The sequence below is a fragment of the Sapajus apella genome, unplaced genomic scaffold (assembly GCF_009761245.1).
Source record: "Sapajus apella isolate SASKATOON/1434 unplaced genomic scaffold, GSC_monkey_1.0 scaffold36, whole genome shotgun sequence".
Taxonomy (NCBI): Eukaryota; Metazoa; Chordata; class Mammalia; order Primates; family Cebidae; genus Sapajus; species Sapajus apella.
The window spans coordinates 24,545,525-24,563,317 of record NW_022436976.1 but is presented as its reverse complement, the minus strand read 5'-3'; the positions used below and the strand labels follow the sequence as shown (position 1 = coordinate 24,563,317).

Here is a 17,793-nt window from a genome sequence, read left to right as displayed (position 1 = left end):
TGTGTGTGTGTGTGTGTGTGTGTGTGTGTGTGTGTGTGTGTGTGTGTAGCCTGTGCTTCTGTCTATGCTCCTGGGCAGCTTTTTGTTGCATATTTTTCTATCTTCTATTCTTCACAGTGCAGACAAAGGTCAAAATTCCCATCCACCTTCACAGGCAAAACACTTTAAAGTTGCCTCTACGTGCGGCAGGTCATGGGGAGGACCTTTGATTTAAAGTTCAGCATTTACATTTGTAATTTTGACTGATTTCTGTGCTACCATTAATTAGATTGAAATTATTTAATTAGAATAAAACTAAAATTGATCATTAGGATTAATTTAACCTGATAGGCTTTGTGTGCCTTTCTAGACAAATATTATGAAATAGAGTGATAATGAAGCAGTGAGAGGTATAATTTCACATCTTATAATGATTTTAGTATCTACCACTTGTTCGTTCTGATATCTGGATAGTGCCGAATGTTGCTCTTTGTTACATCATTACTACTTAGCTACGGCTTCACTGTATCTCTTATATGACCTCTTCCCAAATGTTTTTCTCCTGTCTTGAAGTCTAAAGATGTAGCAAAATCCCTTCACACCACCCCCCTATTCACATCATTGTTCCCTTTCCCCCACCCCCACTGTCTTCCAGGAAGGCAGTTTGCTTGGCTGGTCCCTTGGGCCTTGCATCGCAGTGACCTTTGTAAGCCAAGAACTGCTGGATGGAACTCCTTATGGAATTCGCTAATGCTCCTCAGCCCCGGGGTCAATAGTGTCAACTCTGGACTGTCCCTCGCACCCCTTCCTGGCTGCTTGCTTTGAGTTGGAAGCAGGCACGGAATGAAGCCCCGATGAGGGATGCCACGTGCTGAGTAGGTAACTCTAAGGGAGTACAGGAGAGGAGCGTTGCTCCTCCCGGTGCCAGATTCGCTTCCAGGAACTCGTTTCCCCTCTTCATACCTCTTCCATACAGCTTGATCAAGCAAGCACGCTTCCAAGGTTCGTGCCCTCTGTTTCTTAAAGAAAGTTATAGATGGATGAGACTACTATTTTACCCAAAGAATCAGCATAAATGAAATGACATTAGATCTGAATCTACCTACCCACACATGAACAAGTATAAAGCACTTTGAACTATCAACTATTACATCAACTATCAAATTGTCTTCAAAACCATTAGGATCCACATGGATAAATTAAATCCTCAGGAAAATCTGCAAACCATTTTAAGTTTCAAATTTCTCCCATTCACCATTTTGTCAGAGTTGCTTTAAAGAAAAAAAGTAACATTAGCAGTTATGTTTAATAGGCTTCCTATAGCAGCTCTTATTGGCAGGGATCCAAAGGACAGTGGAAAATGAACCAAAGTCTGATAGATATGTATGAAAAAGAAAGAATTAAAAATACACAAAAGAAAAAACACATGATTTTCAGTCATTTGGAGTTGACTGACCAATGAGGAATTATCTCTTATGCAAATTATCTTCTTTCTGGAAATCAGCCCATCAGTCCTGGCTAAAGGCTGAGAAACTCTTAGAGTTGTAAGCCCCAATTCCACCCAATCACTGTAACTAAACTGCTGCTCCCAAAGAAACCAGTTTTACCATTTGTTTCTGCAGAACATCATCTAAGTGGATTCCGCTTTCATTCATGTCCTTATCCAGTAGAGGAAATTTCTGATTTTTGCAGCAGAGGGTTTTATTTAGAAGCGTATTCACATTTAATTTGGTTTTAGAAAACCCTTAATGTTTTTTAGCATAGAACTAGGTTGAGTTCAGGGGATTGAGGAAATAGACCAAAAGCTTTGCGTATAGCTAGCATACTCAAGCTGTTATTGAACTTATCCAAGAAAAGTGACAGTTCATTATTACACTAGGTCAACAAAAGACCATGATCTAGCACATGAACATGAGGTTTCTGCCTTCCCCAAGACAGAGAGGAGTCCCCTTCCCCCACCTCAGCAACTCCAAAAATAAAAAGGCATCAGCTCTGCCCTCCTAAGAACTGTAATTCCAGTCCTGTTAGGAGACAATACGTATATCAGTTCATTTCATCCTCACAAGCACTATGCTAGCAAGGTGGTCTGCATCCCTTCTTAGCAGAGGTGCGAACCGAGATCCAGATTCATCACATATGCCTAGCCCCTCTACCCCCATCCATGCAATTGCTTCTCTGAACTGCCCTACAGCAGTCCTTACTCTTGAACTATCTGACTCATCACATGTCACTCTGCAGGGATACAGCTGCTGAATCTGGGTACCAGGAATGCCACAACCTGCAGTTTTGCTGGGTGTGCTCACCTATCAGGAAAGCACTGCTCCAGTATGAAAAGATGCTAAAAGTAACTCTTGAGCATAGCCATGAGGTTACAGCTACTGTTAGTTTCATTGATTTATTCCTGCTGTACCCACTTTCTTGCTATTATAGATAAACTCTAATTCAGAGAGAAGTAGCGAAGCGGAGTCCTGGTCCTCCTCCTTCTGTGCCCTTTCCATTTCTGCCCATGAAGATGATGGCTGCTTTCTCTGAACTCCTGAGCCCTTGCTTAGCAACAAGATTGAGTCTTAACTTCAGTAAGCCAGGAAATCAGCTCTTTCCAGATTGGTTCCCTGTGGGCATCTGAGAACCCCCTCAACTCTTCCTGCTTCTAAGTGAAAAATAGCCATTTCTTCCTCTCTGATGCACCTTTATTGGCTGGAAAATCCCTGAGATCTTTTTGACCTCAAAAACTAGGATCTCTTATGGGCTGGGTACATTTCTCTTCATAACTTAATCTTCAAGGCAGAAAAACAGTTTAAGCAAACCCTAGTTTTAATATTTGAAGAGAATCAATGTGCATTGACCATTTCCACAGAAAGCTAAAAATCATCACACAGAAATTGTAAGTCATGGCCGTGAAATTCTAGAATCTACATCTAGAAGCCATTACTCACCTTTCAACTGTAAGTTTAACTCAAATGCCTTTTGCCTTTTAGGGAAAACCAAGAAGCCACAGTCCTCCTGGCCCCTGCCCTGCCTTTCTCTCTGTCTTTCCTTGCCTCTGGAGTAGACCTGAGGAAATTTTTAATACTAACGAGAACTTGGTGCCGCCTAGCCCCTGAGTCTGAAATGCCTGAGAAAGCAGTCCAGATTCCAACTGTAAAACATTCCTTCACCAAGCCTTGGAAACTAGCATACAGAGGCTGGTGGAGTTCAGAGGGAGCACATGTAAATGAGGCTCCGTTATAAACTCCTGAGGAGTGTTTTATTTAGTTTAAACGTGAACTTGAACTTGTAAACGTGTTCCTGGAGAACAATACAGAAAGGCTGATGCAGTAGAACAGGAAGTCATATTTTAGCTCAGACATTTGACTCCTTAAAAGAAGGAAAAAAATCTTAAAGTATTTTTTCATTGAACCTTCTTCTAGAATAGCACAAATTGTCATATCTGTGAGATTTTTGGGATTACAGAGTTAGAATGGAAGTATATATGTCTCATTTGAACTTACCACCATTCTTGCAAAATAAACAATAGAATTTCCTATCCATATGGTGATTTAGCAAGAGAAGAGGATATTTAAAGAGCCTGTCAACATATAACAGTCATGCCATCTGTAATTGATTTTATTAATTGATAATAAAGCAGCAGTAGAGGTGTGGGACCATTTCAAACTAGCAGTGTGTGTGTGTGTGTGTGTGTGTGTGTGTGTGTGTGTGTGTGTGTGTGTATGTGCTCAGAGTTTGTTCCCAAATCTCATTTACTGGTAGAACACTGCAAAGTGGAATTTATCCGAAAGCAAAGTGAGAATGATTTTGTATGCATGCTCAATTTTATAAAACACATTCTTGAATCAGTCTTCAATAATCTTTGCTTGTGAGATCGCCTCCATCTCAGAAGTCACTAGTAAAAAGGTAAAAAATAAATTACATCATCTGTGTTAGAATGATATTACCTCTCTCCGGGAAGCATAGATCCCTGACAGGGCAGTCAAGTAGCTCTGCCAATCACATATGCTGTGTGCACGTCCAGGTTGTTGGTAAGGCCCATCACGTAGACTGGCAGTGCTGTAGGATCTTCACCTTGCACAAATCCCAACCGCAGCCCCATCAAGAAGCCTCCCCTTCACATCCCCCTAGAAATATTTGGGAGGAATCTAATTGTTTGTAGCAATGAATGTTGCTTAGTTGTAAATTTAATCTACAAATTTAGAAGGAAATAAATCTGAACATAAAAAGCATTTGCTGTTTCAGCATTAAAAAAAAAAAAATACTGTCATTTGAAACTGCAGACTCTCCCATGCGGGTTTGTTTTGCAAGTCACGTCTTAAACAAAGACAAGTTTTGTTGCCATAAAACCTTAAATCCTACCACATCCTCAGAAGGAGGAGAAAAGTATTGTTCACTGGTTCCGGGTTTGGGCTTTAGGATAACACAGAGCTGTGACTGCACACAGGGAAATTGTTTGGTTTTTGTCCAGGGTTGTTGGTTCAGATGAAACCCCGACACACACATACACCTCCCATCTAGATCATATCAGTGCCTCACGTAATTGTGCACCTGACCTTTTAGGCCAGTATCTGAAAGTTGTTTTGTGTTTTTAACTTTATTTTTTCCCTCAAATGCTGTGATAACTAGTCTACTGAGGCCTGTTTTGCAGGAAAGTTCAAGTTGGACCCCTGACCCCCTATAGACTAGGATTTAGATCTCTGACTCCATGATCTGCCTTTTTCCACGGCCAAGCTCTTTCTGACCTCAGTGAGAGATAGGAAGTTTTACCTTTGCCAATATTCTCTTCTTCCCTGGGAATGAGAAAAAAAAATGATTCCTGGCACCAGTAATATCTAAAAGCAGGTGTTCCTAGAAGGAAGGTAAAGAAAGGCATCGCAACAGGATCTTGTAGTATCCTCAGAGAGGTCTGGGGAGGTTCAGGTCCCTGAGCAAGCCAGTGACTGAGCTGGGACGTGAACCACGCCACCAGACCCACAGTCCAGTGCTCAGTAACATCTCACTGTCCTCTCACTTTTTCTCATGAATCTGAAAATGAAGATGCCACACTTCCCTTTGCGTTCTCTCCAAATTCTGCCTGTGTGCCTTGTTTCTTTGGTTTACAACAGAAGCCTTCGAGGTGATGATTTGCAGCTCAAGGCCTTCTTCATTTCCTACTTGATCCTTAGGGACTATTGGTCTGCACGGCCTGGCAGAGAGTAAGGGTCTGTGCCAGGCATGGTGGCTCAAGCCTGTAATCCCAGTGCTTTGGGAGGCCGAGGCAGGCAGATAACGAGGTCAGGAGATTGAGACCATCCTGGCTAACATGGTAAAACCCCGTCTCTACTAAAAATACAAAAAAAATTAGTGGAGTGTGGTGACACACACCTGTAGTCCCAGCTACTTCGGAGGCTGAGGCAAGAGAATCACTTGAATCCAGGAGGCAGAGGTTGCGGTGAGCTGAGATCGTGCCACTGCACTCCAGCCTGGACGACAGAGTGAGACTAAAAAAAAAAAAAAAAAAAAGAGTAGGGGTCTGTCATGATTCCTGCACAGGCATTAAACACAGGTGAAGAGGGAGGGAAACACTAACTTGAGGGATGGGAGAAGATAGAGAACGGAACTAGGAAGATGAGGAACAGTAGACAGGGGAGAATTAAAGAAGTAAGAAGCAGACCCATGCCAGGGCTTGAGTGTGGAAGTGCCCGCTGGGGTGGAGAAGTCCAAAGGTGCCAGATGCTATCCAGTATCTGAAGGGCTTCTTGGCTGGAAAGGTTAGTTTGGGAATTCATTTCTGGTGAAGGGCTAGATCTTCTGGCATTCGATTACAGGGTGTATTTGAAATAACTGGACTTTTTACTTCAATGTTATTTTCTCTCTTACCGGACTTTATCCACCTGCACAATTCACACTGAGATCTCCGCGATCGATTGGCTCTCAACCTGAGTCATGTTTGGGAAGAGCAGGAGCGAGGAAGCTTGCAGTGGAATGATTATTACAATGTGGCCACGCTCTGCTGAGCTCCAGCCTCCACTCCCACGCCTCTCTTTTTAAACAAGAAAGGTTACCTCCCTGGGCCACCATTGGGCCAACCCCAAGTGTGACTGTCTGCACTTGTTAGACAACAGGCATTTAATTAAAATTGGAATCCGATGTGTAGAAAACATACATTTTTTCATTTCATAGCTCCCTAGGAAGTCATATTCCCTTCCTTCCCCCCACTCGATTCTCCCCCTGCCAAAAAAAAAATTTTTTTTTTAATTTCTAGGGAAAAGATTATTTTAATGTGAAAATCAAAAGTTACCAAGAGCTAGGCTGCTTCTTTATTTCTGCCTTTGGGGGAGACATTAGCCAATCATAAAGCCTGTGTCGTGTCTTCAGACCAAGAGCCAGCTTTTTTATGGCTAACTTCCCATATGGAAAAGGGTTTGTCCCATTTTGGGGCATTAAAATACAGCCTTTAATGAATCTGTAACTTAAATCTTTTACCTCGCTCTTATGCAATAGAAAGTGTGGCCTGTCTGCTGATATTTGTTGGACTTTGTGGAATCAATAAATACAAAGAAACAGCTGATAAACAGGAGGCCCGAGATGAGAAATAAAGCCGCGAACCCCCCTCGTCACTGCATTTTCCGCAACAGAGCCATCCACTGCACTGTCTGGGTTCCACCCAGAAAATCCGGCAGTGCCATCATGACCAAATAGATAGGAACTCGGGACAATTTCATTGGGTCATTGTCCCCTTAATCTCCACGCTGCACCTCAGATCTCAAGCAGCTTCCGTGGCGCGGGCTCAATTTAATGGATAGAATCTATTTTTCATGAAAAAGCAGGAAATAAGCTGTCTCTTTCATAAAAAGATTTACAAAATGTAATCATTGTTGAAATATTCCCTTTGAACTGCCGTGTCCACGGGGGTCTCCGGCTCCCAGAGTCGTGCTTCATTAGAACCCCGTCATAAGCGGCTCCAGAAGGGCAGGTACGCTGGTGGTGCCCGGCTTTGATGTCTTGAATGAATGAAAGAAAAGCACAATAAAAAAGAGCTGTTGATCAAGCATAAAATACTCTTTAAGCTGACAGAATAGCAGCGTTAACACACCCTAAGCTGCTTTTAGTTTTTCCCTTTTTTCCTCACATTTTCCTGTGCTTTGTGTACAGTGGGGGTTTGTATTTTATAAGAAGTCTCTGATCTATGTAGTATGCCATTCGCTAACAAAAACCAAAATAGGATTGTTTCTGTCCCACTTGGTTGCCTGACTACTCCCTCCCTTCCTCCCCTTTCCCCCTCACCCCCAACCTCCAAGGCGTGCAGTTTAGCCTTGCAAGGGAAGGGCCCAAATGCCTTTCATAAACTTGAGCCAATTCCTTTCGTGCTGTTGGTTTCCCCGCTCTGATTTTAATATCGCAATTAAAGACAGATTTTTATTTTCTTAACAACTTTCTCTTGCAACTGGAGAAACGGAATTGACACAGCTGCTACTTTTAACTAAGAAATTGTATCATTAAATAAGAGAAAGCCGCCTTGTAGAGCAATTTACTTTCCCCAGGGACTTTTGGTCTCACGTGGACCTTGAGGACCCAGAAACTTTTCACAATGAGAGAACCCAGCTACCCTGGCCTTCTGATTTTCTGTAGTGGCCCCTAGCCAGGCATTTAATCGCCACAAAAACTGATAAAGTTGTGGAGTCTAACACTGAGACCTAGTGATGCTAACTTGCCTAAGAAGATCTAACCCGTCTGTAAGGGCGCCAGGATTTTTGTCATTCGGATCCCAGAATCCTGGCTCTTACGGTGGTGCACGCAGCTCTCTAGTAAGATTTCAGAGCAAATGCCGGTGGGTTACAGTGCCGTTTTTAATCCAGCAGTCTTTGATTTCATGAGGCAAAAGGTTACTTGATGAAAAATGGAAAGGGAGACCAAAAGAAAAATGTACTTGGTGGCAAGAGAGACACTAGGGCGAGCTGAAATCTTGTGAAAGATTCCGACTTTGGACGAACAGTCAGAATAATTGGATTGTGTATGCATTCTCAAGGTTTGGAGGTACTGGATGGCTTATTGGGTAAAAAGATTAGTGTTTTCCCGTCTTGAGGTTTGAACCAAAACGGAGGTCTTGGCTGGGAGCAGCAGAGTCATTCTCCAGGGATCGGTGGTTTGGACAACTCCTCTGAGCTTGTAGTAAGCAGGCAGCAGTCCATGTTACAAAACTATTGCACATGCTACTGACGCAGTTGGCTGCAGTTGGCCCCGCTGCAGCAGCTCTCCCATCGGAACTGCCTGGAGTGGCTTGTGGAGACTTGTGTCCCTCGAGGGAGAGTGTCTGTCATTTGGGGAGACGTGGTCATGTGGCTCGAGCATGCTCGAAGTCATCCATCTGGATACCTTGCTTTACCCCCCTTGGGGTGAGTGACACCAGGCTTTGGGAACCTCGGATACAGCTTGTTCTTCCTTCCTTCCTTCCTTTATTTAACAGTGTTTATCATATGCCTACCCTGGCATCCCTTGGATACTCAGCTTGCCTGAGATGAAAACAGGTAATTAAAGTTTAGCAACTGTGACAGAGAAGAATCCTGAGGGTAAAGGCCCCGAGAAAGACCCCTCTGAAAGAGGGACATCTAATCTTAGAACCTAAGGACTAGCAAGCATGAGCAAAGCCAAGGAGAGCCTGTGCCCAGGCCTGGCAGGGAGAAAGCATTTGGCTTTGGGGGATCTGGAAGAAGTTTAAGGCGACATAAGTGTTGAGGACAAGTGGTAAAAAGATAAGGCCACGAAGGTGCCTGGAGCCAATCACAGCCCATTACTGTTTTAATAGTTTTCTGTACCATAAACAAGCCTTGGTTTGGAGTTATTAAAAGCAGGCTTTCTTTAATTAAGAAAATAAAATCAGACAAGAAAAATGATTCCAGAGCTCAAAGGCTGGCAGTACCAGTGACTAACACCTGTGTATGGCATGACACCCTTTCCAAAAGAAACCAGTATAAATCACTACTGCCTCTCTCCAATATGAGATGGTCCTCGTAAGACCCTGAGGTCCCCAGGACAGGGACTGGCTTGCTTGAAGTCACACAGCTGGTCAGTGGAAAAAGTGACTCTCAATCCTCAGTCCTTTGGACACTGGATACTCGGCATCGTTCATCTCCAGAAATTTATAAAAATCCTTTTGGGAGAAAAGCAGGCTGTCTGGTATCATGAAGGGTCTAAAATCTATCCCCTTCTTCCTGATAGACAAGAATGTTCCTAAGGGCAGGGACTGTATTTATTTTACTCATTATATCCCCAGAGCCTGCATCCATAGCCTACATCCTAGCACATAGAAGGGCCTTAGTGCTTATTGAATGAGTGAATAAATGCTCCCAAATGGTGTCTGCGAATGTGAGAAACCAGAAGTCCGCTCTGAAGCCCCATCCACTTCCCTCACATTGAGATGGGGAGACGGGGCTACCGGGCTTTGGGCTGATTTGCCAAGGACAGCTCATTTGAGCTAAAGGGTGGGCTTTAGTCCATCCTCGCAAGTTCAGGAAGCCAAAAATGACCAACGGGAGTAGTGTGACCCAGCAAAGCTAGCCCCTCCTCAGGAGACAGTGCGCAGCAGTGACAGCCAACTCCTGTAGTCTTGACCTTGCCCCGTGGGTTGGCCGAGTCTTCTTGGGGGACCGATGAGGAGCTGGGCCTGCAGGGTGCAGGGAAGCGGCCCCGTGTTTGTGTGTTTCCATTTGATGCGTGTGAATGTCCTCAAATGACCCACCTTGCCTGCAGAAGAAAGCCAAGTGTCACACCCAGTTCTGCATTCCACATTAACAGCCCCCTTCCGCAGTGTTACACTTTGCCCTTGAGGCCTTTTGTTTAAGTTTTTAATCTGAAAAACAGATTGCGCTGCGTCACAGTCCACTCTGCCCTCTCTGCTCCTGCCACCCCAGCACTCTCTGTTCCTTTTGGGGGTTAAAGTAAAATATGCAATATGAAAAATGTCTCTCAGATTTTTTCTTTTCCCTCTAGAATGTGCTTCCTGCCCTCTTAGTAAAAAGAGGATGTAAAAAGCCTTTAAAAAAGTTGCTGCACACTTTAGAGCATCTGTTGTTAACTCGGGGGTTGCGGCTGTGGCCTTCCTCAGCTGCGTCTTCAGCAGCCCCCTGTCCATATTTTGGAAGACGGCCCCTGTGTTCTGATGGTTCTCCGTGAGGCATAAGAAACGGAAGAGATTGGCACCGTCAGAGGCACCTTCTGCCATTTCAGGCTTCCTGTTTAGGATGCAGTCAGATAGATATTGTTTATGGTTCATAAAACCCGACTACTGTGAGTATTCCAGAATCCCAGCGGAATGGGATTCGAACTTTCATGGAGCTGTAAATTAACGGGCGGCAAGTGTGATAAAACTCCTTAGAGAACTGTGAGGGGAAAAAAGTCGCGCTGCAATGGTTAAATGAAATTTTATAAGCACATTCAGTGTGGAGCTGTTTTGCATTACATGAGTTGAATACCTTAGAGACGCCACATCTGCAGGCACTTTATTAAATCCTTAGTCAGCACTTTTCCAACCTGATGAGATTACTTCTTCATTTGACTGGAGAAAAGGAAAGCTGAGCTCTTGTCCTGGACTGCAGATTTCTTTTGATGTTTCACCTTGAACACTGAAAGAGGACAATCACCCACCTTCCCTCCCCACTCCCGCTCAGCACATCCCAAACGTAGACATTGTGAATGTTACCGACTAATTTTCCGTAACTGGAACCTTGGTGGGAGTGTGGATTTATGGACCTCCACAACAACTATAGCTGAAAGTTCCCGAGGAGAAAATAGATCAAAGCTCTGCATTTACTTCCTTAATGTAAATGTATCAAGATAACATCATCCTATATTGTATTGTAATAATGCCACTCACTACACAGAGGGAGGGAGAGTCCTTTGTAGTCCATTTGGATACAGTAGGGTAGATTAAGGAGCTATAAAGTACGAAGGCAGAAACCATATGAAACCTAGGCTTATGTCAGTCGATGTCTGACGATGGTTTTTTGACTCTCCATAAATGGATTTTGTTTAATGTGTCAACATATTCTCAGTGATTTGCTACTCAACCCCAACAATCAAATAATCTCAGATCTCTTTTATGTTTTTCCTATACGACCCAAAAAGAAAATATGCAGAGTCATTCCTCAGTGAATGTTCTAAAACTTGTACTACTTGCATAATAGAAATTATAAGAAACTATCACAAGAGAAAAGTAGGCTTTTACAAACATTATATTGTCCATCTGGTGTTACTAGCAGCTCACGGAAGTTTGTAGAAATTGATTGGCTTACACATGTGTGACTATCACACTCATTCCAGGGGAATTATGAGTGTCTTTAACTACAAACTGATTAGGAGAAAATTCAGGGAGATGTATGAATTATTATTATTGTTATTGTTAGAACTGCCTATCTGCCATCTCTGCAAATAAATGATTTAATCAGAGACTTAAAAAAAAAAAAATTCCCTGTGTGGGTTCCCTAACCAACTTCCTAGTCTGGAAACCCTTGGTCAAGTAGCTGGGTTAATTGTCATGAAGATTAGTGTGATGTTGAAATAAGTACTAATGGTCAAATTATAGGAGTGAACAAGTTTAAGAATAGGTTTTGGTTTGGGCCTGAAAGGGTTAATTAAGGTTTTTTCACGGGTTATTAAAGACCCCCAACCTCTGCCTTCAGGAGTCATATTGACACCCCACCACAGGGCAGCTCAGCCCCTCTATTGACATGTTGCTGGTCAGAGCACAATAGCCTTCTGTGTCTGCAAATCATTGCTAAAATCATCTCAAGGAAAAAAAAAAAGTTTGAAAGCTTTAACGTTAGACAAAAGCCCAAGAGTTGCAGTGCGCAGCTCAAAAACCCAGAGTCAGCAACTTCTATTGATTAAAAACTAACCTTTAAAGTAACTCTGAGAGTGTGTGGTTAGCATTTAAATTTAAACATGTCATGAGTTGATTTGTGTTACTGAATACCAACTCAGAAGGAGTAACATTCACATCGCATTTTTTTTTTCTAATTCCCTTAAGCAGCTAAAGTATTTCATGAAATGTCAATAGGGCAAAAAGAAAAAGAGGAGGGGGGCCGATGCCGGGCCTTGTAGTTTTCTTTCCCATGCAAATATCCACCCCCCAAAAGAAAAGTGTGGAGAGTGAAACACAATAATTAGTCCTTTGTCTAACTTTCCCAAGTGCCAGAGAAAGACAGATTAATTAAATATACAACAGTGTTGGTTTTTGGAGTGGGGGTCCTGCTTGCTGTGTAGGTCATAAATTAGGCAGAATAAATACTTCAATGTGTTTGCAGTGGGCTTGCTACGTCAGAACCACTGGAAGGTTGGTGGGAGGAGAGCAGAGGGTTTCTTGCTAATGATAGTCACGTCTGGGTCTGTCTGGTTGCTCTTAGCAACCAGACATGATGTAACACCAGGATGAACTTGAACTTGGGGGACTTGAAAAGAGAACAATAGACCAGAGCAATCAATAAAGCCTATTTCAGTGAAGGATTACAGAGCTGCTCTGGGGTAACCTTGTCGGCAAGGCACATACTGAATAGTAAGATGTGTGAAGAAACTTTTTTTTTTTTTTTTTTTTTTTGCTTTGCTTTTTAAGAGAAGTGCAGAGGCGCTGCAGATTTTTGTAGTGCCCCGAGGTCTCGTCCAGAAACTGTGGTGTGGAAAACTGCTCCCCCTGCTGACTCACTGGGTCCCAGGCCTTTGCTTCAAGAACTACCTTAGTGTCAGATTGAAGAAGTCTGGAATTTCACAACCGCCTTAGAAAGTGTGAAAACAGAAATAGTACGCATTATCCCCTGCACCCAAAGTTTGAGCCTGTTTTGTTGAAGAGAGGAAGCGCCTCTAGCGCGGATCAGAGTCAGCTGTTAGGTAAAGGCCTACTAGAAACACAGTTTGGGGCTCGCCTTCTCCCTCCTTTCTCTCCCCCTCTTCTTTCTTTAGTCCAGTTAGATTTAGGCCGTGTGTATTTGCCAGGCTGATTTCCTTTCAGGACACAAGAGGCTTTATTGTGTTCCTCAAAGCATGTGGTCAAAGAATAACATCTAAAAGTCTACAGGATGAGTAGTTTTTCGGTTTGGGCTTAAGTTTTTTTAAACTCTTCTGGAAATCAAAGGTGGCTTGTGTGACTAGGAAATCTTATACCAAACTCCATGTAGCTATCATTTAGCCATTCATCCCTGGGGACCAAATGAGTCCTTACTTTACCTAATTGAATCTCTTCCACAGGGATGGTCCTTCACCTGCCTAAAGCAACCCAATTAGAACCCTTTCTGATACTGTCAGCTTAGAGAATTCAGAAGCATGGGCTTTTGCAAAGCTTTGGTAATTTTCCTGTAAATAATGATAAATGTAGTGAATTTGTCAGGGTATCTCTAGAGAAAAGTCGGCAATAGCCGCATACTTTTTTATTTCACTGGAGAAACTAACTCTGATGTTAGTCCATAATTGTTCACTCTGTCTAGCTAACAGAAAAAGAAATGCCAGCAAGATAAAGTGATAGATGACCAGACAGTTGCTCAAAGCTAATCACCTAAGCATTCACAAAAGGAAAAGATAACCAGTCACTGGGCCCAGCAGGCTGTGTAGAAGGCTCTAAATAAATGCTGCATGAATGCAAGCATGAATGAGAGAGGTATGCCGTGGCCTCATTTTTCCTTTGGACAGCGGGGTACTTAAGAGAGTAAAATCTTGATCCTACTTAGTTACTATGTTTCATTTTGGAAAATATGATTTTAGAAACATTAGGCTGAAAGGAGCATCTTCCCTCATAAAATCTTGCATAGATAAGGAAAGAAAAATGCTGTGACTTGCTGAGAATCACCCAGGAAGACTGCTACAGCTCTTCTTCCACTTTACCTCCAGTCATTCTTGTATCGGTATTGACCATCTGTGCCTGTTAGGAGAGTGTCACAATCATGTCTTCAGTGCCTGCACCTCATTTGAAAGGAGATGTTGAAAATCATCAGAGTAGCCATTCATTGCCACATGAAACCTCTCCCTTTACCCATTCTCCATTCATTCAGCCCTTCTTCATTAAGAACATTCTGTATTCCAGGCACTGGGCTAGGCACTGAGGATTGAATGATAAACAAGATGGTCAAGTTTCCTGCCCTCTTATGACTGCCCCCATCAGATAACAAAACCCTTATTTGTATGTCAAGTGAACAGAAATACCTCATTTTGTAAGACACACTTGAACGTTGGAAAACCTGAACGAAGACAATGAAGTATAATTTCAGAGGAGTGAGATCAGTTTCAGTGTCACAGGATTTACTCTTGTCTGCCATTCCTTTTACTCTTCCCAGCGAACCCCTCCCACATCCCTAACGTACATCGTGATTTCATGGTTGAAAAGGCAACTTCTAAAACACGCTGTTTTACAGATTGTGCTTCTAACTGCACTTCTCCTTCTGTCTTCCAGTCCTGGTACCTGGGATAAAAGTTGCAGCGTCCCACCATCCACCAGACAGACCACCTGACCCCTTCTCAACTCTGTAACACGGACGCAACCTCAACCCAGCGCAGTTCCATCCTCACTGTCAGTGGAAGGGGAGAAAAACCGATTCAAATCAACTTGTACATGGAAACAGCAAGCATTATGGTCAAACAGCAAAGGCCATAACCTTTTGGGATTTTTTTTTTTTAAATACTTTAGGGACTGTTGTAATTTCTCATATGGTGCTGGAAATGGTTGGGCTTTGTAACATTTGAAGTGTTTCCATGGTAGCGTGAGCATTAGGTGATGTGGCTAGCAGAGGACTACCCTTGCTCACTGACTTCCTGTTGTAACACACTTTCCTTACGGAGCCTGGCTGTTTCACAGTATTTCATGAATTTACCCACACAGGTGTGACCCTCCTTGAGCATCGAGGAGGCACATGGAGAACTAAATCTTTTGTAGTAGCTGAGATCTGCAATATATAACTTACGGGACAGTCAAAGGGCAATGTTTTTCTGTAACATATTGGAAAAAGAAAATGCAGTTCTTTTCCTTTTTTATTTGTTCTTTTAGTTTGTTTTGGTTCAGCAGTCAGCAGTTAAGTATGTAACATGGCCCGCAAGGACAATGAATCCACTTACATTGCAGAACAATTCCGAAAATGGCAAACTACTACTACTACTGTTCAGTTTTTTAAAAGTTTTGAAATGCTGCACTTACATTTAAAAAAAAAACAACAACATTTTTTCAACAATTTCAACAATGACACAAAAATTCACGTGGAAATGGGGAAGATGGTCTGTTTTGACAGAAACTGACAGGAATCAATCAAAACAATCGAATTTTGAATTGAGTAAAGTGCAATTTCATTGGATAGCTAAATATCTTTGTAAGATAGAGATTGTTGAAAATTCTATTTTTGTTTTTCAAGTCCTTTCACCCCAGGACTCTAAATTATTGGGGTAAAAAACAGCCTTGCAAGAAAAAGGGGAGCTATTTTTGCTTTTTATGTTTTTTATTGTTAAACTTGTATCCCTTTAAAAAAAACTGAAGGAAATTTAAAAAAAAAAACAAAAAAACAAATCTAATGGTGCTTTTACCACAATATGTTAACTACATTAAATGCTAATTATTTTCTGTTATCAAAGCACATGACTAAAATGAAATCATGGTATCTGTTAATTTTATAAGCTAGAAGTCACTATAATGGATTATGCCAATTCTAAAAATTTTTACACGTATCTGGCATCATAGGATTGATCAGTTACCAGACACCTCATTGTACCAGAGATTGTCCAGAAGTTTTAAAGACCTTTGCGTCCCTGAACTGGGCTACGGGAAATAATAATAGTAGTAATAATAATGATGATGAAACCAATACTGACACAAATGCTGGTGCCCATTCAGATCAAGGGTACTTGTTAGGGAAAAAAAAAAGTTTGCACCCCCAAATGTCCTGTATCTTATGAAAAAAAAAAACAAAAACAAAAAAAACAAAAAAACCACAGAAACAAAAACAAAAAAAAGTGCAAGTGATTTTTCTACCAGACAGCGAAGCACCCCTTTGCTTCCCATGCGACTTCAAGAAGGTTTCCTATACTATACATATATATACGTTCTGGTTGGCAAGTCCTGCTGATCAGAGAAAGTCTCTGCATGTTCTAGTGTTAGTAACTAATTTTTATATAGTTAATGTAGGATAAAGTAGAGTGCATTAAGACACAATATTGTAATCCCTACTCTAGGCACTTGCCTTTAAACTATGTTTTTCAGCCCTTCAGAAGGGTTCTACTACTGTCCTATACAATCAAGTAACTGAAATTCTTGGGAAGACACTTTGCTCCTCATCTTTCCCCCCCGAAACAATGTTGTTTTGTTTTGTTTTTTTTCCTTAATTTGCACGAAAACAAAAATTCCATATCAATGTGCCTTGCCCTGGATAGCGATTATTTGTGGAATTGTTGCACATGCTCCTCTATTGAAAGGGGTTTTTCCCTAGTCAAGCATTTGGAGACACTTTTTGTAAATGTGACTTTTATGTCAGCCATCGTCAGTTTCAACATCTAGAACTAAATAGGAAGCTAGTTGTTCCGCAGATAGGAGTAGTCTTTATTGTCCTGTACGGTCGGTGGCAGTGCTATTCTGAGATCTGTAGATGCTTAGAATATCAGTATTTTGGATGTTGCTGCATTTTACAATTTATTTGGAGTCTTCCTTTATTTTCCCCCAGATATATGAAAATATGCAATACCTGCTTATATCATGTAGAAAAGCTTAGCAATTATTAGTTTTTCTTTTCTTTTTTTTTTTTTTTTTATTTGACCAAAGTCGGTGCTGCACTTGACGCAGTGTGTTTTAGGTGTTTGTCTTTGTACTTTTTTGTGATTTTTGAATGCACGTGCGCAGGAAGGGCTCCTCTTAGAGAAGCAGTCAAACTGTGAAGCACTAAGCTGACCCTGCTTCAAGCAATTTTGTTTTTACAACTGTTCCTTTCACAAGCAAGCCTTAAAAAAAAAAAAAAGACAACTTCCTTTTTCTTCAGCTCCCACACCCCATTTTTCTTAGCAGACTGCAGTCAATCCACATTCAATAAAAAGTATATAATGCCCATTTTTATATGCACGTTTTTAAACTTCCAAGTTCTGAAAATTGTTTACTGGTTATCTCTATTTAAGGAAAAAAAAATAAAATAAAACATTTTGGATTTTCATATGTGTCTGATAAGTGGTTGAATAGTCGTTTGGCGCTGTTGTATGGTGTGATTGTCAGTGTATGGTGTCACTTCCTATAGCCAGCCAGCATACTTTGCCTTCCCCTATAGCACTTAGCTGGGCATTACTTTATTATGACATATGTGCACTAAAAAAAAAAAAAAGAAAAAAAAGAAAAAAAAAAAGGAAAAAAATAGCAGCTTTCAGTGCTTCACAGTGAAGGGAAAAAAAGCCTAGACAAACATTTTGTCAGAACCTTGCAATAAGCCAAGGTATTACCAGTAAATTGGTTGTATATACAATAAAATTGCACCCTTTTTTAAACAAAACAAACTAAGCAATAGTTTGGGCAGTTTTAGTTGTTTTTAGTGAGCATGTTGTAGTCATGACTGCAAAGAGAGAGAATAAACTGCCCACTCAGAAGATATGTAATTTGTATTGTTGTATAGTTTTATTGATTACACTGATTTATTCTACCCTATTTTATAATGCAGGACTTTTGTAATGTTGTTTAAATGAGGAAAAATTTCTGTCAAATTAGCCTAGTGAAATTTCTGATTGTTCATTATAAAGGCAGCATTCATAGAATTGCTTTTCTTTCTTTTTACCCCACTTTGGGAACTGGATTTAAGTTTAAAACTTTCCTGTTTCCTTTTTTTTTTTTTTTTTGTAAGTATTTAAATA

General features: G+C 41.4%; 1 protein-coding gene across 4 annotated transcripts in view; it reads left to right on the top strand.

Annotated features, from left to right (window-relative positions):
• NFIA (nuclear factor I A) overlaps positions 1-17,274 on the top strand; it is a 387,512-nt gene extending 370,238 nt beyond the window's left edge. For 2 of the 4 annotated variants that reach the window (XM_032296832.1, XM_032296834.1), the window contains exon 11: positions 14,381-17,274. In XM_032296832.1, the coding sequence (XP_032152723.1) occupies positions 14,381-14,398 (18 nt within the window). In that variant the 3' untranslated portion in view covers positions 14,399-17,274. The remainder of the gene's footprint in view (positions 1-14,380) is intronic. The other 2 variants (XM_032296833.1, XM_032296831.1) reach the window with 1 other exon arrangement.
• Positions 17,275-17,793: the final 519 nt, after the last annotated feature.